The 19,267-nt window shown below is 42.3% G+C and overlaps 2 protein-coding genes across 6 annotated transcripts in view; one reads left to right on the plus strand and one right to left on the minus strand.

The window, feature by feature from the left end:
• col4a3 (collagen, type IV, alpha 3) overlaps positions 1–15,761 on the minus strand; it is a 31,146-nt gene extending 15,385 nt beyond the window's left edge. Inside the window, exons 1-26 of the mRNA XM_062472947.1 lie at positions 15,317–15,761; positions 9,191–9,247; positions 7,735–7,824; positions 7,572–7,616; positions 7,148–7,192; positions 6,934–6,996; positions 6,692–6,745; positions 6,344–6,370; positions 6,177–6,251; positions 5,997–6,059; positions 5,831–5,866; positions 5,697–5,744; positions 3,631–3,705; positions 3,494–3,538; positions 3,280–3,342; positions 3,066–3,110; positions 2,883–2,936; positions 2,731–2,772; positions 2,541–2,622; positions 1,940–1,975; positions 1,300–1,464; positions 1,112–1,204; positions 928–1,023; positions 671–741; positions 383–571; positions 81–249 (exon numbers count right to left, since the gene is read on the minus strand). Of these exons, the coding sequence (XP_062328931.1) occupies positions 81–249; positions 383–571; positions 671–741; positions 928–1,023; positions 1,112–1,204; positions 1,300–1,464; positions 1,940–1,975; positions 2,541–2,622; positions 2,731–2,772; positions 2,883–2,936; positions 3,066–3,110; positions 3,280–3,342; positions 3,494–3,538; positions 3,631–3,705; positions 5,697–5,744; positions 5,831–5,866; positions 5,997–6,059; positions 6,177–6,251; positions 6,344–6,370; positions 6,692–6,745; positions 6,934–6,996; positions 7,148–7,192; positions 7,572–7,616; positions 7,735–7,824; positions 9,191–9,247; positions 15,317–15,412 (1,924 nt within the window). The 5' untranslated portion in view covers positions 15,413–15,761. The remainder of the gene's footprint in view (positions 1–80; positions 250–382; positions 572–670; positions 742–927; positions 1,024–1,111; positions 1,205–1,299; positions 1,465–1,939; positions 1,976–2,540; positions 2,623–2,730; positions 2,773–2,882; positions 2,937–3,065; positions 3,111–3,279; positions 3,343–3,493; positions 3,539–3,630; positions 3,706–5,696; positions 5,745–5,830; positions 5,867–5,996; positions 6,060–6,176; positions 6,252–6,343; positions 6,371–6,691; positions 6,746–6,933; positions 6,997–7,147; positions 7,193–7,571; positions 7,617–7,734; positions 7,825–9,190; positions 9,248–15,316) is intronic.
• A 93-nt stretch (positions 15,762–15,854) lies between these two features.
• Positions 15,855–19,267, plus strand: part of col4a4 (collagen, type IV, alpha 4) — a 31,717-nt gene continuing 28,304 nt past the window's right edge. The window contains exons 1-4 of one of the 5 annotated variants that reach the window (XM_062472943.1): positions 15,855–16,041; positions 16,148–16,256; positions 16,959–17,118; positions 17,523–17,565. In XM_062472943.1, the coding sequence (XP_062328927.1) occupies positions 16,967–17,118; positions 17,523–17,565 (195 nt within the window). In that variant the 5' untranslated portion in view covers positions 15,855–16,041; positions 16,148–16,256; positions 16,959–16,966. Of the gene's footprint in view, positions 16,257–16,958; positions 17,119–17,522; positions 17,566–19,267 lie in introns of all 5 variants that reach the window. The other 4 variants (XM_062472941.1, XM_062472945.1, XM_062472942.1 and 1 more) reach the window with 4 other exon arrangements.

A 19,267-nucleotide genomic window follows, 5' to 3' on the forward strand; every position in this document is an offset into this window, starting at 1 on the left:
ATGGGGGGGGGGGGGGTATGTCATGTACTAGACAACTGGGTGACATTCACAGATTTGATGAGTCGAGCCTTCAAACCTACCTGGTTCTCCAATTCTCCCTCTCAGGCCTTGTATTCCAAGGGTACCCTTCTCTCCAGGGGCCCCAGGTAACCCCAATCCAGGAGGTCCATGGACCCCTATCTGCCCTGTACGTCCACGGGGGCCATCCTCCCCAGCGGGGCCCCGGTCCCCCTTGGCTCCTGGAGGTCCCTGTAGAAAACACACAAGTCTCTTTCTGCTGCACATACAACACACAATGTGTAAAGTAATGGTCATATGATAAGAGTTGACTGAATATGGCATTCATATTTGAACTCATGAAGAGAATGAGGAATGTGATTACAGGGTTTCCTTTCAGGCCTTGCAGGCCTTTGACGCCTGGATATCCAGGGGTGCCTTCGTCTCCATCTGGGCCAGGAAGCCCTGGACTTCCAGGGGAGCCTATCTGACCTGGATTCCCATTCGGAACCATGAAGCCTGGATCTCCCTTGGATCCAGTCGATCCAGGCATACCCGGGGTTCCAAAGGGACCCTGTGTGAAAAGGACCAAGTGTTTCACCACGGCAACATCAGTTAAATATGAGTCAAATTAAACGTGGAAATACAGGTCTATTAATCACGGTTAACGTACCACAGGACCAGGGGTGCCAGTGCGACCGTCCATGCCTCTGTACCCTTTCGTCCCCAGAGGGCCATTCTGACCTGGACACATAAATAAAGCTAAGTAACGTCCACAGTAGAGAAAACGGGCAATATCTTTCCTCACCATGACAACCTAACCATGTTGAAAATTTGACCTCCCAGAGCCTCATACAGACTATGGGCTGAAGGCTTAAAAATCATCAGGATCCATTAGAGCTAGGTGACTGTCGTGTCCAGGTGTCTTACCTGTCTCCCCTGGCTTGCCTGGTTCTCCAGGAGGACCAGGAGGCCCCGGTTGCATATTTTCTTTTGTACATTTTCGACAGACATCTCCTTTCTCACCTAGTAACATAAGAACATGCTGATTATGGTGTCCAAATTAAAGGGACACATAGGATTACACCACAGGGATAGTAGTGAGGGTGCTTACCTCCTTCACCAACGTTTCCTGTATTGCCAGGAACTCCCCTGATACCTTTGAGGCCTTTAGAACCGGGTGGTCCACGGTAACCTTTATCTGCATCTGTGGATGAAGCTTAGTCCAATTACAGGTTCTCTTCTGTGAGTAAGAAGTTCGCTGTCCCAGTATGGCCACTACTACAAGACAAAACTGGTTACCTGGGATTCCAGGGTCACCAGGATCACCAAGAGGACCTTGGTCTCCTGGAGGGCCGGTGGCCCCAGGGGGTCCGATGACATTGGGGGCAGGTTCTCCTCTTGTCCCTTTCAGACCAGGATATCCTGGAGCACCAGGTTTTCCTGGGCGTCCAGGTATGGACTGCCCTAAAAAACACTGCATTAATCAATGTGTCTATGTGAGATATCTCTCTCTCTCTCTCTCTCTCTCTCTCTCTCTCTCTCTCTCTCTCGCTGTCTGTCTCTGTCTCTCTCTCTCTCTCTCTCTCTCTCTCTCTCAACAAAGCTTAGTACAGAGAAAAAGCAGGAGATGGGAGTGTCACACACGGAGAAAGACCATGAAGGAGAGAACATCTGTGAGTGTATGCATCTGTTAGGGGGGTCAGATGGCTAAGCGGTTAGGGAATCTGGCTATTAATCAGACATTTGCTGGTTCGGTGCCAAATGATGTTGTGTCCTTGGGCAAGGCACTTCACCCTACTTGCCTCGGGGAGAATGTCCCTGTACTTACTGTAAGTCGCTCTGGATAAGAGCGTCTGCTAAATGACTAAATGTTAAATGTTCATTGCGATCACTTAAGCATAAGTTATTATGACACTAGGAAGGACAAACACAATTTTACCTGATGCACCCTTCACTCCAGGAAAACCAACTACGCCTGTAATACAACAGTAAGAAAAACAGTATTGCAAATGTAATTCATGAATCACCTGGGAAACATGCAACAGTTTTGTTAGTTCATCCAAACAAGTTAGGGCCAACATTTTTGAACTGGTAACAAGTCTAACGCATTATGAAGTAAGTATGACTTATGGAGAGGCTCAGTAGTGATTCAAATCAGAGCGACACATTTGTATTACCATTATCAAATTTCAATAGTTTTCTGTGCTTTTGTCAGATTTAAAGTATGGATCCCACAATTCCATATTGGGAGACCATAGGACCCATAGGGCTTAGTAATTACACTGATACACTCTTGCACTTTTGAGGTTCTAGCTGTTTAATTGTAACTTGTCTAACTACATGCTCTTATTGTTCTTCCCTTTGGGACTTATTTGGTTTTCACAATGTATTCTTCATGTTTGGCTACCCACAATGTTTGGGGTTATCTCGTTGTCATGATCAGTGACCTATGCACTTTTGTAAAACTCTCTCTTGGAAGTCGCTTTGGATAAAAGTGTCTGCTAAATGCATAAATGCAAATGTAATGTAATTATTATTACCTTGATCACCAGGAAGGCCAGGACGTCCAGTGGGCCCAGGCAAACCTTTTTCCCCTTTCATTTTCACAAACACACGGACCACCTGAATCAAAATGACTTCAAATGTTAGTCAACACTCACTAAGCTGGGCTGGGGATAATGGGTCTGATAAATGATAAAACTATAAGAATTTTGACGGTTTATTACTCACATCTCCCTGCGGTCCATTAGAACCGACATCTCCTTTCGCCCCCTGAACACACAGTCACCATACAGTCAGTGTAGCACCGAAAACAGCTAGCGAATGATAACTCGCTGTGTGAAGGAATTCTGGATTGGTTGAATGTGGTCAGTAAAACAAACCTTTGAACCCTCAATCCCAGGAGGCCCCTGGTAGCCCGTTTCACCTTTTTCACCCTAAGTGTAAAAAAAACATGTTAGATAGACAGAGATTACACAAACAGACAGGTTTTACGATTTATGTTGTACTAGATGACAGCTGACAGTATGTTAGCTTGACTGAATGACAGTTAACTGCGTAATTACCAGAAATCCATGTGCCCCTGGAATGCCTTCCTTTCCTGGTTTACCCTAAAAGAGGTGCCAGTTTCAAACAAATTAGTTTGTGTGACTATACCCACCAGCGTGAACTGAACTTCGGTGTGAGCATCTACCAATGCACGATCACATTGTCCATAACATGATTAATGTTTATTAAATATGATGTTCAACACAGCGATACATGAAAGCTTTGTTTTACCAATGACCCTGGGACTCCTTGGTCGCCTTTATTTCCTTGAAAACCCTGGCGACCTGGAAAACCCTGAGGAGAAACAGAAGCGTTTAATGGAAAAAGACAAACTGAAATTAATTTCATCAAATAAAAACACAATAAATCATTGGGATTTGAAATAGTGGACAAGGCCTAGTCTCTCAAGTCAAAGTGGATTGTCAGGAAACTCAGTGGTACTCACAGGCAGGCCTCGACACCCCTTATCCCCCACATCACCTGGCTCCCCCTGCAAAAAAAACAACCTATTGATATGATATTTGAGACAACAGGTCTTGAAACAAAACATAAAAGTAAACTAACCCTAATAATGTGCTATACCTTCAGCTCTTTGGGGCCTTCTGCATACAACTTGATGCCCTTCTGCCCAGGTCTACCTGGCGGGCCTTGGTCGCCCTGACAAAACATATGTCCAGTACAGTAAGCACTAAAAAAATTCACATGACACAGATTAAAATGCAAACCATAATCTTTAATTTAAGGGAATATTCATCTACATCCTATTTTAGGATGTAGATGAATTTTTATCCACCTATTTTAGGGGAGAGTAGGGATACTTGTATGGTTACAGGTATTTTTCATTTTGTGGGTATATACGTTTGTGCTATAACATAAGACTGTTGTTGAGCTGCTAGTCTTAGGTATTATCTCATTTATCTTATTATCGTATTTGTCTTTTGAGATTGTTGTGGTGTAGGTTCCTGCAAACAAAGTTACCTGTCCAAAAGCTCCAAAATGAAATACATTGACAAATTAATCTTACTACATTCATCTTTAGAAAAAGACTGGTGGTTTTGTTTGAAAAAAAATCCTCTGAAGAGCAAGACTGAGCACAGCCAGCTTCTCATGTGAGACAAATTGTACATTATCCCTGCTAGGATGTGCTGATATATGTTGAGCTAGTATTGTGGTGGGACTGATAGATTATTAAAGCAATACATCACGAGAAGGGTATCCAATCATAATCATAAGTCCTGTAGAGCAATCGATGCCTTTCAATATCAGAACGATTGAAGTGGATGACACTACTCCCTACTTATAGCGCGGATATCCAGTCACATGACCCCCGAGTCTTCAGACAGTGATGTTGTTCCTGAAACGTAATGATCGCTAGCTCAGATTTTCAAGCGCTTCTTGCAAAAAAGCCTATTTTTTCCTATCTTTAAGAGACTGGGGTGGGGGTGAGGACATAAGGGTTCATCTTATTATGTGGTGTCTATGTTTGTTTGGTTTTAGATAGTGTATAGTTCCCACTCCCGAACAGTAGGTGGCGGTGATGCACCTCTTAACGTTGGTTGCAATCTGCCATTAATTTAAGAGAAAAAAAAGAAGAAAAGAAAGAAAATATGGCGCTTCTTGCATAGAGAAATGGCAAGGTCGAAAAAATATGAAATTGCCTTCTTCAAATGCCTTCACGTTTCGGGTTAGACTGCAGTTGGTCAATAAATAAGTAGCCTGACATCAACATTTTATAGTCGGCTGACTGATCGCGTTGTTATCTCCAGTCAAAGGTATAAACACACAGGGCCATCATAAACATTCAACGGTCTAATTAGATCCAGTTATCCTGGTAAAACATGAAATGTTTACCAGGATGAAGGTGTTTATTGTATGCACCTTCCTGCCAAAGCAAATTCCTTGTCTGTGCAAACTTTCATGGCGAATAAATCCCATTCTGATTCTGAATGTTCTTCATTTATTGTCAAGACACGGTCCAAGTGGCCAATTGTAAAATGAGAGCCAAGAGTAATCATTAAAAATTATAGACTATAGGCTGAAGCTACTTGATGTCAGGCTACATGTTGATGCTTGGCCTATTCACTTAACCCTCGTGCTGCCTTCGGGTCACATGACCCAAAGGTTCATAACGAACCATCGTTGTGTTTACCCAATTTTACCCAATACAAAAACAAATAAAAATAATTTTCTTTTAACCTTCGCAATGTTGGGGGTCTGAGACAGCCCAACGGTTAAAAGAAAATGCTTCACTTTGTTTTTGTATGCGGTAAAGTTGTTGCAATACGACGGTGGGTCACAATGACTGATGGGTCAGAACGACCCGAAGATAACACAAGGGTTAAACAACTATCGTAATGACAAGCAGGCAGTGGTTTGAGAATGTCTATTGTGGTTTTATTTAGGCTGTAATATTGTAAAATTTCATTTTTTTCTCTCTGTTTTTTTTAGCTGGTAAACCGCATCATTCAGGCTGTTTGAAAGGTGAGATATCCCCCATTCCCCCAAACCCTAATCTTTTGGGGTTTTCTGTACCACATACTCCACTGGTGTTGGAATGTGAAAGGGAGGGATTTCTGTATAGGCTACCTGTATACCATGTGACTGAGAGGAATACCTGTACTACATGAAAGTAAGGAATACCTGTATACCTTTTGTCCTGTTGGTCCTCGAAAAGGAGGACTAGGACCTTCTTGGCCCTGATGAGGAACAAAGAGCAGTTAGACACAAATAGACATCATGGACAACTGGAACCATGGACAAGACATATGACTCAGAAACTGACCTTCTCTCCCTGTAACCCCGGTAACCCTGGTAATCCCTGCAAAATAAAATTCAAAGAACAGGCTGCGATTTGTAAAAATATTGAAATAGTTTTGTAAAATGAAAGGTATTTGGGTAAAAAAATGCAGTCCATGAAAGTCCTTCACGTAACGAAAGTGACAACTGACCGGAATCCCACTCAATCCTTCAGATCCAGGGAGGCCTGGTAGGCCAGGAAACCCCTGTTGACCCTAGAAGCACAAAATGAGTGAGTATCACAGCATATCAAGCTGTAAATATAAGATAACTACTGATGCTGTAATATCATAAGTGAGTGAAAATAGCTACAGACAGGAAGTCCTTCTAACCTTCCCACCATTTCTCCCTGGCACTCCACGCTGCCCTTTCACATCAAGGAGTACTGGGAAGTAGTGGGACTCTCCCTGTGAGGACGACAAAATACCACTCACAAACACTCTGCCCTCCATCTTACAAATACTGAATGATTTATCAGTGCATCCATATATACAGCTACCTTTAGCCCCTGGAGACCGGGAACACCCTGCAGGAAAACATAAGGAATGCAGATGTAAACTATGTATGAGATCCGACACGTAAATAGCACAGTGTGCCAGGCACCAGCCCTGTGGAGAGAGTCTGACTCATCCACTGACTGCTGGTTGATACTCTGATATGCAAAGCTACAATGACGAGAGACGACTATGACAGCTATGGTTGTCTGCTTACTCTGTGATTGTGTGGTGATCTGAGTGTGTACAGCACTTTCAACGTGCGTTGTTTTGAAATGTACTATATATATAAATGAATTCTGACTGATTGATTGCTTAGAAACAGCTCACAATGAGGGACAACAGTTACATACAGGTAATCCAACAGTCCCAGGTAACCCAGGAGGTGCTGGATAGCCAATATCTCCCTGAAATAAAAAGACAGGGTCATTGTCAAATACATGGCACGTTGATAATGGGTTGTGTAAGGGTGTGCAGGGAGAACGCATGCAAATATTTCTAATAAATATTCTATTTCTATTCTAATTCTATTCTATTTCTAATATATATATCTAACATCCAATGTAACTAGATGTTAAATAGACTGAAACTGTACCTTGGTCCCGTTGCATCCTGGTACTCCTGTTGGGCCCATTGGTCCTTCATTTCCTGGAACACCCTGACATCGATGTGACAGATATCCATTTTTCAGAAACAACAGTACACTAAAGCCATAATAAAAAATTAAGAAGTTGAAACTACAACTGCAACAATGGAAGGCAAAGTTTTTGCTTCTAATTTGTGTAGGCCACATACTTAAACATACTTACTGGCTGTCCAAAGGGTCCAGAAAATCCTGGTTTTCCAGGCAGCCCCTGTTGAAAAAACAATCATTCTTAGCATGTCTTATAGATGTGATTAAGTCAGATAGTTAGACTGACTTACTTTAATATTGGTCATTTCACTAATGTGCAATGCATCAGTTTCCACGCTACAGTCTAGTAAGGGGGTTGATTTAGAGACCAAAAGTTCTCTTTAGTGTGTTTTCCGCAGTATTCTGTCACATTACAGTTCAATTCGCTGTCTTTCTTGGCTCGTTTTTGAGATACAAATGCTTCTCCTGTGACCCTATATTTATTTCAGGTTACCTTTCATGGAGTCACACCCCTAGTTTAGGAATGGCTGCAGAAGAGAATTCTGCACACACAAACTGTTGTTATGTAAATTGCAGTATATAAACATAAACAGTCATACCCGGGAACCTTTGGATCCTGATAACCCAGGAAAGCCGATGTTTCCCTGTGAATAAAAACGTACAAAGCTAGTATCAAACACGTTAATGACTTCTACTTGTTTACCCAGACACACACACGCACAGTAGTGTGCTGTCATATTTAAGTACTTGGAGGAGGCTTACTTTGGGACCTAGAGACCCTGGAGGACCTTCAATTCCTGGGAAACCCATAACCCCGGGAAATCCACCGTAACCAGAATAGCCCCTCTCACCCTACAGAGAGGAACATTGAGAAAGTGACCCACTATAAGAAAATTAAATCGACTAAACACACATTTCTTTGCTTTTATATTTACTCACTTAATTTTCAGTTTGAACAGTTCAATGGCAATAATCAACAGATAATACTTCTGATTAAGAAATTGACGTTTAAGGGTTGAGACACATTTAGATTAGAACAGTGGTTCTTAACCCTGTCCTCAGGGAACCCCTGTCCTGCATGTTTTAGATGTTTCCCTGCTCCAACACATCTGATTCAAATAAATTGGTCGTTATCTAGCTCTGTAGAAGCCTGGTAACAAACATGCATTTGAATCAGGTGTGTTGGAGCAGGGAAACATCTAAAACATGCAGGACAGGGGGTCCCTGAGGACCAGGGTTAAGAACCACTGGATTAGAAGGTATTGTGACTGATTTCAGTATAGTAATGTATTTTACCAGTATTTTAGAGTCCTTATTGCAATCTTGTTCTCTATCTCTTTTTTATTCATAAACAAGCCTTGCAGGTGCGTGACAGTCAGATAACAATATTTCTTTGGCAGCCAGTGCCAAGACACATCATCACATACCTTTACACATCCGAGGTATTTCCCACCTGGGTGGTCCTGCCTGTCACCGGGTCTAAACAACATAATGCTTGGCTATTGCTACTGCAGTTGTACCACATAAGTGAGGGAACTGTGTCCATTTGTCAATTTTATATTTCTGAGTTATAATTTCAGAGAAGAAGCCGGATTTCAGTTCTTACTTTTGTAAAAAAATATATATATATACAAAATAAACACTCCTGTCATATAATATAAGAGTATGCCAAGGTGGGAAAAGAGGATTCTTAAATCTAATTTAAATATATTAAATGAGAGCATTATACATTTTTATTAAATACATTTTTCTACAAAATTGGAAATTAACTTGTGTATGATTTTGTATATTCACATACTGACGGACATAGTTTGTAAGCATATTTAAGTATATAATATCGCTTGATATAATGAGTCCTGAAATAGGAAGAAACTTGTGTGTTTTCAAAGTATTGACATGTTCAAGTATTGTAAATGTGTTGATTGTACTCTTGTCAAAGCAATAATGACCAAAAGTAAAATAAATGAAATAATAATAATATCGCATGGCTGGTGCATGAAGGTTGAGCCAGCAGCTCTGTCCTGGTGGTACCTCTCAGTGTGGTACCTCAGACTTCCAGCAGAGAGCTTCCCAAGTCAAGACTAGTATCAGAAAGGAGACTAGCTGGCTGTGCTGCAGTTTATACTGGGTCGTGTGAAGTACAACAAGGAAGACTAAGGGTATAAGAATAGGCGCTAATGAGCTATGTGATGAATGAATAGTACATGTTGAAACTTACTTTGTTGCCTTTCACTCCATCACAGTGACACCTGGAGACGCCTGCACAGGTACAGGACTACAACAAACAGGATAGAAACAAGAAGGAAAAAATAAGAAACTTAAGAAGTAAAGCTGGTGACACAAGTGTTGTAATGTGATGTAGTCTGTTTCATGTTCGTAGAACTGACCAAACTTTTTTTGTTGCTAAACACAATGTTGTATCCTAATCGACTGCATTACCGTATCAAACTTATTTATCCGTTATATACCACTATATACTTATTTCTCAGGTATATACCACGATACATGTGCAAGGTCAAGATAAAATAATTGTCAGTGTCTCAATCTTTTCTGCAAACCCCGTCTCCCTTCCCAAAGCCCCGTCCTGTGTTGCCTCTGGTTCGGTCTACCTTGTCATCCCAAGACCTCTTATCTCAGGTACCTACCAACCTGAAGTAGGTCAGACACAACAAGAATGCAGACAATCTCATATGAAGTTTAGGTTCTTCTGGCCTGATTCGCCTTGTTTCCCATAGTTACAGAATCTCCCTTTGTTGACTGACTGTTGCGTGTTCCTAATGAATGAGCTTGTCTGTGTGCAGGAGAGACAGAATAATCAGAGAGATGCAGGAAGATAGACACACTGTCCACAGGGGTTGTTTGGGTTTTGCAAGACATGCAACACTGATGGCAAGGGTAAGAGTTAGACACGAGACAGGCCCCTCCATACAGGGTCTTATCTGTATTCCCATCCAGACACACAGCATCCGTCCAGGTACACAACGCATAAAAAAGAAGAGGGAAGTTGGTTCTAACTTCTCCAAGAGGCATAAAAGAGACGTGCACCTGATGCTTCAGCAAGATTAAGATTAAATCTGAAGTAGAAGAATGTAGAGACAATAGTTTTTTTGTCTTTTACAAACCAAGTAATTTTCACTCTCCCAAGATTAAAAGTACTTGTCAAAACTGACATGACCTGGCAAAACTCTCAACCTTAACACGTACAGTGAGAATACAGTTCAGATTTTGTTGTTGTTGTCTATTATCATCTATTATTATTACTTCTGTGATTATGTAAATCTGAATTGAATGTGTGGGTGTGAGGGAGATGGAGTGTTCTTTATTCGGTTCTTATTGTCTTGACAGCATCTGGGGATGATGTTAAGACTATGGTTCCTGTCTCATGACCTAGCAAACAGTAGATCCACTGATTCATCTTCAGATACAGACCTGCACACAGCTGCAGGACGGAAGAGGCGATAAGTGGGTGCAGGGTGACCACATGGGTCATGAAAGAAAGGAGAATGTACAACATGAAAAGATTGAGGGCAAACAAAAAGATAGAGAAATAAAGACATGTTTTGCACAAAAACAGTCCTGCTGCCAGGAGATGAGGAGGGTGGCACGGTGGTAAGTTGACCCAAGTGTAGGTTGCATCTTCTGCCATGATGACTGGAATTGGGCATTTCGAAGACCTCCCAGGGCCAGGTGGGTGCCCAGGAATTGGTTTATGGCTGGGCGGAGCTACTCTGTGTCGGTAGTGTGTCGCTACCACTGGTGCTGAAACGACGATCTGACAAGGTCTGGGGGCGAGAGCCTGATTCTTGTACTACTGGGAAGATGAGTCAAAGGAAGGAAAGGGAAGCTGATTGAAGATGAGAAAAAGGTATGATTGCTGAGCAGGTGGAGTTGAAATCGTGGAAAACTGAGGGGAGATGCCTTGACAGCTAATCCAAAACTGAGCCAACTCAGCCAGAAGATGTGTGCTGTCTTGGGACCACTAGGTTGAAGCAATCGCCAAGTGGATGAAGTGGGGTTTATTTCCCTTTCCCCAGTCAACCGAGAGAAGGTTCCCTCTGTAGAAGAAGATCTTGAGTTCCTTTTTGCTTTTAGTTTATCTTCAGAATTAACAAACACCTCGAGTTTACTGAAACCTTTTTGTCCGCGTCTTTCTAACACAACCCACAGACATTATGCTCTTGAACACAGTCGAAGTGGGTACAAGCGGGTATGTGGCCCTCTTAAGATCACAAAAGATTAGAATCTTATTTTCTCTGAGAATGCCAGAGGACAGAACCTTTTTCAGACCTATGGCAGAACTTCAAAGCTGTAAATTCAGCACATTCCAAAACAAGAAGAAATGCAATATGTGAGAGTTCACATGTGGGCATCTAGTATGCAGGTGACTGCTGGCCTATTACGTTCAAACAATTCCTCCCCAACACCACCTTAGTTCTGAGGGGAAACTTCAAAAGAGTGAATTTCTTCTTTCTCCTTCAGAAAAAAGGTTCCATCCATAACCATTATGCTTGTCTGATTATTGCTTTATGGTAATCCCTCTCCCCCAATTTTTCTTTTATAGATTCACATACAGTTACTTAATCAAACAATGGTTCATTTCCAGAGCCATTTGAACAATAAAAATGTCAAGCCTTTTAGAACCCTGAGTGTGTCATCTCGTGTTCTCAACATTCCAGACATCCTTTCTTACCTCTTCCCTCTCACTTTGTCTCATCATTGCCTTACTCTCCCACTGTTATTTGATTAAAAAGTATATGCCATTGGGCATTACTATATTCAATACTATATAATATATACTATACACTTCCAGAGCTATATGTTTTGTTTACATTTACACATTGTCTAGTTTTGAAACCAGCCGTCCAATGTGAGTCTGTATGAACAGAACATTTTTAAAACACCTCTCAATCTCTGGTGCAAGCATGGGACCAGCATGTCTGGGCACGTGCAAGACACAGTCCTCCTGGCAGAAACCGGGGACACCGCTGATGGTGTCTTCTGGACCAGGGGCTTACAAGATAGTGTCCCTGCAACCTCTGGACCGGGGACAATCCTGCTGGTGTCCCCCACAGCTTTAGAGAATAAGCTGGTCTCCCCTACCCTAGACCAAGTACATCCCTACTGGTCTTCCGTGTAGGTTCCCCTGAACCATAGACAAGCAGTAAACTCCGACTGTCCTAGTTTCTAAACAAGATTTCTTCTCTTGATTTTCAGCACGCCTCCCCCGCTGAAAGATTGTCACACTTCATAGTGATAATAGGACCTATCACCGCAGCAGGGCAGAATACTAAGCCACTGATCACCAGTGGCGTATCAAAAGATCCAAGAATCTCCAGTTTGCTCAAGGCACCTGTCTACTAGGAACTGGTCAGAGTGACCAGGTCCTCTCTTCATGGAGGATGAGCCGAGTGACAAGGGAGATGGTCCACGTCTGTGTGGACCTCGTCCTCCACCACCTCCTCCTCCTCCGTCTCCTTCCTCCTCCCGCCCCCCCCACCCCCCCCCTCTCTGTGAGTCCTGGTGTCCAAGCCACGGGGGAGACTGGATCCCATGGTACCCCATCGGGGCACTTCCTGGCTGGGGGCTTGGCTGTACTCTTTCATTCTCCATCGAGGAAATCACGCGGAAAACCAACAGCTGGGTATCCCTGGGGCGACGATGGGAGAAGCAGGCTTTAGCTGAATAGGGGGGACTCTGAAATAACAGTACAACATGACAAAGGCCTGAATAGGAAGGCTATAAAAACTGGTTTAGGGCCAGGGTTAGGGCCAGGGTTAGGGCCGGGGTTAGGGCCGGGGTTAGGGCCGGGGTTACGGCCGGGGTTAGGGCCGGGGTTAGGGCCGGGGTTAGGGCCGGGGTTACGGCCGGGGTTAGGGCCGGGGTTAGGGCCGGGGTTAGGGCCGGGGTTAGGGTTAGGGCCAGGGTTAGGGCCAGGGTTAGGGCCAGGGTTACGGCCAGGGTTAGGGCCAGGGTTAGGGCCAGGGTTAGGGCCAGGGCCAGAAAAAGGAAGAGGGACAGAGGCGAGTTGATTAAGACCACATGCTCATACCAGATCAAAGTTGGGTTTTGCTAAGGACCCAATTTGACTTGGCTATCATGTTAAAATGGTCACTGGCTTGTGTGACTCCTTAAAACAGACAATGACATGTCAGATAAATGTTGCTGTTCCTTATATGTCTTTGTCCGTCTCACTTCCTTTGCGGGGGCACATAGTTCCTTGGTCTACTACTCAATATAATTTCCTTTTTCACATTCCAGACGTTTTCCTACATTTCCTGAATTTCCTGAAAAATAGGTAATTTAACAAGCGTCATATTCTTTGTAGTACATCCTCCTCCACATTTGAAACAACCTTTGAAACTGAATCTGTTTTATGTTTTGTGTTTTTCCCACTTTGTCTACATTTTGAATTCGTAAAGGTCACAAAAAGGTGTTGATGATTTCTTTCTCTTGGGAGTATGTTTGAAACAGGTTTGCTTACAGTGTCGGATTCATTGATGTTGGCTCATTCCAATTTGCTCCAGGTTGTTCAAATTAGTTTGACAACACTTTTAGACTCCATTTTCAAATATAGACACAGAACCTTGACCGGGATTGTTGTAATTTCACCTTTTTGTTCTTGAGCCACCCCAAAGTGTATTTGACCTTGTCCTTGGGATCAGTGTCCTAAATTTCTTTCCAAGCTTCATTTGTTAGTGCACTGAAACACATAGCGCTCTGACATTTGGCCAAAAACCTTTATCTTGGTTTCACCTGACCGCAAAACCTTTTCCTACATTGCTGCTGGGAAGTTTCACTCTCATAATTTCTAGTAGACTCTATACATGCTTTCTGATGGTACTTTTTGAGTAACTGCTTCATTGTTGCCATCCTCCAATCCAGGCCAGTGCTATGCAGAGCTCTTGAAAGGGTTGACTGGTGCACTTATAACCAAGCTGAATCAGTTAAATTATACGGGCAAATATTGCCAGCATGTGCACTTGCACAGTATATCTAAAAGTGTTATTCTCTATGTAATGTATGGTCTTCACTACTGTCAAGGCAAGTCAGTGTATGTGACTCCCTGGTGAAATAAAGGAGTAATTACATAAATCAGTTAAATACAGTAGGTGTAATTGCACCAGTGGCCCTCTTCCTAGTAGAGCAGGGCATGCTGTGTGAACACAGCACACTCTCGTTATCGTGAGATCAACAGTGACAAGACTGAGCCTGTGCCCTACAGATGTCTACTCCTGATAACAGTCCTGTTAAACAAATACAGACAACAGACATCATGATTCTCACAGCAAACTTGCAGTCTCTCTCTCTCTTTCTCTCTCTCTCTTTCTCTCTCTCTGTTTTTCTCCTTCTTTGTCTCTCTTTGCATCACCCTCTTTCCCTCTCTCTGCAAATTACATTTACATTTACATTTAGTCATTTAGCAGACGCTCTTATCCAGAGCGACTTACAGTAAGTACAGGGACATTCCCCCGAGGCAAGTAGGGTGAAGTGCCTTGCCCAAGGACACAACGTCAGTTGGCATGACCGGGAATCGAACTGGCAACCTTCGGATTACCAGCCCGATTCCCTCACCGCTCAGCCACCTGACTCGAAATTGCATTAATAAGGATGTATTTCAAATGCAATTCATTTGTTGTTAAAAAGGCTACTTCATATTTGAGCCTGCTCTAGTATAGATGGCTATCGGTTTGTCCCCACCTTGTGTTAACAGGCCTACTGGCTACTGCACTGTTGCTTAGGTAATGCATGTGTATTGTTTCAATCAAATGTGAGTAGAGTCAATTCTGCTCTCCTTGTCATCCGGTTGTGCTTTAAGTTGACTGTAAAGAGGATGATGATGAAGATCATGAGAAGGGGGAATTTCAAGAGATGACAAAAAAAATACACAATTTCTGTTTACACCAAGTCAAATCCTTAACTTCACCTCGTGGATTTAAATTTCTGTTCTGAAACCCACAATAAGAATCCGTTTGCCAAAGCAAGAAATAACAGCGCCCCCTCTGACACAACCAACAAAACAGAGGCTGATTGAATTCCATCACAACTGTCACAACTCCATCACAACTGTCACAACTGTCATTAAAACACATAATTATTAATGGACATATTCGTGAAAATACATCGAGCGGTGAAAAAAACGGTTTCAAACTCTGTATCATACAGTACGGTAAAAAAAAAATAGGCTACTACCCTAGAAGGCAGCCCATAGGTTGTGACAATTTGTGACAACAAATGCAGGCTACAATTTTACAAATTAAAAAATGCAGAGTGTTGTGTAACATCTAAAGTATTCACACATGTCGGTGATGCTCAACGTTGTCCTTGGAGCACATTTCATACTCACATCCTCTGTCGCCCCAGGTGTGATGCTGGCTCCGAGCAGCAAGCATAGAGGCAAAACACACTGGAGCACGACCGGCACACAGTGGAAGCCCTTCATTTTACAGCCACCAGCGGTCCCATGCAAACCCCTGTGTAATCTTCCTTAAACTGGTATGCAGATTCGCAGTCCACACTGAATCGCATTAAATTACCACACTTCCTCTATACAGGTTAATGTGTATTGATAAATGGCGATCACATCTGTATATCCAGTGAGTGCTTTATCTCCTTCGTGATAGTATCTTGAAATTGCTATGGAACAAGTCTTTTGGGACTAAATAGTCCAAAAATATACTGTGCAACATTCAGGCGTCCAAAAAATAATGTATAGCCTATGTTGGAAAAGTGAGTGGGTGAAGTACCTGCTGAAGATTGAGCGGCTGTAAGACTCAGCTCATTGGCCGAGCTTCTGTAATGCCTTTAACCTAACTAAGATCCGATTTGTCTGTTTAACTCGCAAGTTTTTTTTCTTTTTACGAAATTGTTCCAAATGTTGTACGGTGCACCTTATTGTCTACTCCAACATGTCACACGAAGTGCCCTATGAAGTAACCCGATGTGAAATAGAATTAAAGTGTGCATGATCTGACAAGATACTTTGCGCTTTGGGGGATTGATAGGGTAACAAGTGCGGTTGCTCAGCGATGGAGTGGTTCCTTCGCACTTGTTGAAGTCTAGAGTGTTTCTGTAAGGTTTAAGGCTTGTTAGTTACATTTTTTTGTTGTTTTATTTTCTGCAACATGAAACTATTGGACATAAGTCATTTTTAAGTAGGTTCTTACTTTAATCATAGGTGAATGTGATGTTTTTCTACTCAAAAAGCAAGTGCAGGGACAACGACAGTGATATTTAAACTTCTGAAACAGTGTCTGCGTCGAACATCACAGTGGACAACGCTTAGGGTAAGTCTGATTTGACTTTAAAGAAAATGTTTTATCTTGTCAAGGTGTGTGGACGTGCCTCGATGCACATTATTTAGTTGTTCAGTATGGCAATGGTCAGAATTTCCTCTAGGCTACGTAGTTTTCCGTGAATGCGTCTTTTTCATTGATATATTGTGGAATTCTGCAATTTATTAGGCTAATATACTTCCTTTTTTCGTGTTACTTGTTACATTTTTACATAGCTACATTAGACTACTTGGTTTTTAGGCATTTTGTGGCCATTTACAGACCATTCAATTTATATGCGTTCCTATTCTGCAAAACCAGATTTTTTTCTAAACCCGCCAAATCATTCAAGCACCAAATTCCTGTTTCTTTCCTGTTTCAATGCAATTTGAAGTCATTTACATCTTAGAGTTATGTGGAGTGAAGTGTACAGACCATGTCTGTGTTGAAGATCATGATCATGCCGATGAGATGGGCTGTATCTCAGCTTGTCATCTATTAATCAGTGGCTAAATATTTTAATCCAGTGCCCTTTTGTGATAAACCCAATCTGTGCACCAATCATCAGACCAAATTTATTTTTTCTGTAATGACATTCAGTTCATTGAGAAATTAGCTGATGGTCACCTCTATAATTGTTGAAACAGCATTGAACTGACCAATACCCTGATCAGATCAATCTACCTGGCCTCCTGTGTGGAGATAATCTACTAGGCTACCATATGTGTTCGCATCCTAGGAGAGGACAAGAGACAGGGGTCTCAGTCTTGGATGTGGAACAGTCAGAGGCCAAGGACTTGAAACAGGAAACGCCCCGAGTGGCGCAAATGACATTCTCTATCTGCTGGACCACCTGTTGCAGCCGCCATCTGGGGTGAGGTGCCTAAACGTTCATATTCTCTCCCATCGACAGACTGACTGTGCACTCTCACTGGTCGGTTTCTCTGGATCGGAAATAAATAGTTGGCTGATACTGTGTCTGGTTCATGCTATCCACCAAACCCAGTTGTTTTAAATCCAAGGAGAGGCGTGAATGCGTGTACACTGAATAGAGGCCTGTACTTGAAATTGTACTTTTGCACAATGTGTTTGCCCAGTTTGTCTTGCTGATCCATCCGTGCTTCATGCTATAAACAGAGAGGATCTGCATAGGCTACATAGCAGAACGAACATTCAGCATTTTTGTAGATGACAGAACAGGGATGGGATGTAATGAAACTAAATTTGAGTAAAACAAAAATATTTTGTTCTAATTCCTGTCCGTTTTCTTCTGTCCAGGTGGCTTGTGTTCATGTTGGTGGCGGGACAGACCGTATTTGGGGTGAGTGTATGCATTTTAGTATATGACTAAGGTTTTACACAAGAGTTATGTATTATGATTGTTCTACAGTATTTAGGCATAATTATTGATGGCAGTCATGTGATTCACATGATTACTTCCTGACTCCCTCCTTAGTTCCCAGAGGTTGGGTAAGGTTAGGTGTTGGGAAATTTGAACTAGTGAAACCTTTTTGGAGGACCTATGAAAGACCATGTACAGAACCAAATGTGGTATTATATATTTCAAATAGTTCCCTGTATGTCCAAACATGTCAGAAAGAGTGAGAGCATGACCAAGATGGATACAGAACATTACTCCTGATTTGACAGAACTCCAGATATGCACATTCTTTCATTGCATATGAAAATTAAGCCTTGAGAGTAGAGGCTTATCACCAATCTAACAAGATAAAGGCATCTCGTCTGCATGCCTGACTAGTGCTCCACAAGCACAAGGAATTTTACAAGCCTCTTTTAACACAGGCAGGCTAAGGAACATGTTGCTGTACCACATAGGTGTTCCACTGGTCTGGCGGTTAAGACCCTCTCCGATCCCCCATTACCACCCTACATACTGGGGTAGGTGTTGTGGGTGGGGCTTATGGAGAACAGGAGGTGATGGGGGTGGAGGGGAAGGTGCAGAGAAGGTGTGGGGTACAGAAGAACTGCACTTTGGTATATAACTGATTAAGTACCATTAATCCTAAAGACTACCTACCTTTGTTGAGTGGTGTGTATGTGTGTGTGTATGTGTGTGTATATGTGTGTGTAATGAGGGAACCATGACTGTCAGTCATGCGTCCACACGAGTTCTCTCCATCCTCTAATCAGTAATCTGTGAGAGATTTTAAAGTGAAGCATGCAATCACAATGATTTGAGATTCATCAACCTTCACATCTCTAAACCCACAGAGGTGATGTCATCATGAATACTTACATCATTAGATCCTCCATAAACATCTGTCTCTGTTTAGTGTAGAAGTGTTAGGACGGTGTGAGATGATGGTGCATGCTTTCTTTTGAGCAGAGCTTGGTGTGCAGCAGGGCCTGACTGTCACAGATGGAAACAGTAGTGTAAAAACTCCTGTGTTGTGGGTAGCAGTGTCTAAGACTGTTGCCATGGCATCTCCAATGCTGTGGTAATTATGGGATAGAGGAAAACGGTTCTTCTCCACACTTAAGTGTCAACACCTCATTATTCACTATGCTTTGTCTAAGGTAGATAGTACCATATGCTACAACGAGCATGTGCTCTATGCTGTTTGGGATACGTGTTTCATGATGTACTTTAGGCCGTTAATTTCAAAGTTTTCATTATTTTGTTTTACACATTATAATGTTTTATTATCATATAAATATTTCAGTGGTTGGGACTGCTAGTCATTTGGAAGTCTAATACTAAGGTTGTTATCCAACCTTGTGTCAAGAAGGTAGGTTAGATAAAGGTAAAGCGTAGAATACTTTATTGTTATTGAATACAACGTCATTTTGTTCGGCAACTCTCAGACAGCTACAAGAGCAAGAGTATTTAAACATAAACCACTCAAAGGAAGAAGATGGAAAGAATGATTTAGTATAAATAAACAAAGAGAACACACTGTAAAATGTATACACAATTGCACATACATATTATGCCAAGGATGGGCAAACAGTCAGTTACCCCCTAATTAAAGGTAAACGGATCCAGGAGATGGAGAGATGGA

The sequence above is a fragment of the Osmerus eperlanus genome, chromosome 11 (assembly GCF_963692335.1).
Source record: "Osmerus eperlanus chromosome 11, fOsmEpe2.1, whole genome shotgun sequence".
NCBI classification, from domain to species: domain Eukaryota; kingdom Metazoa; phylum Chordata; class Actinopteri; order Osmeriformes; family Osmeridae; genus Osmerus; species Osmerus eperlanus.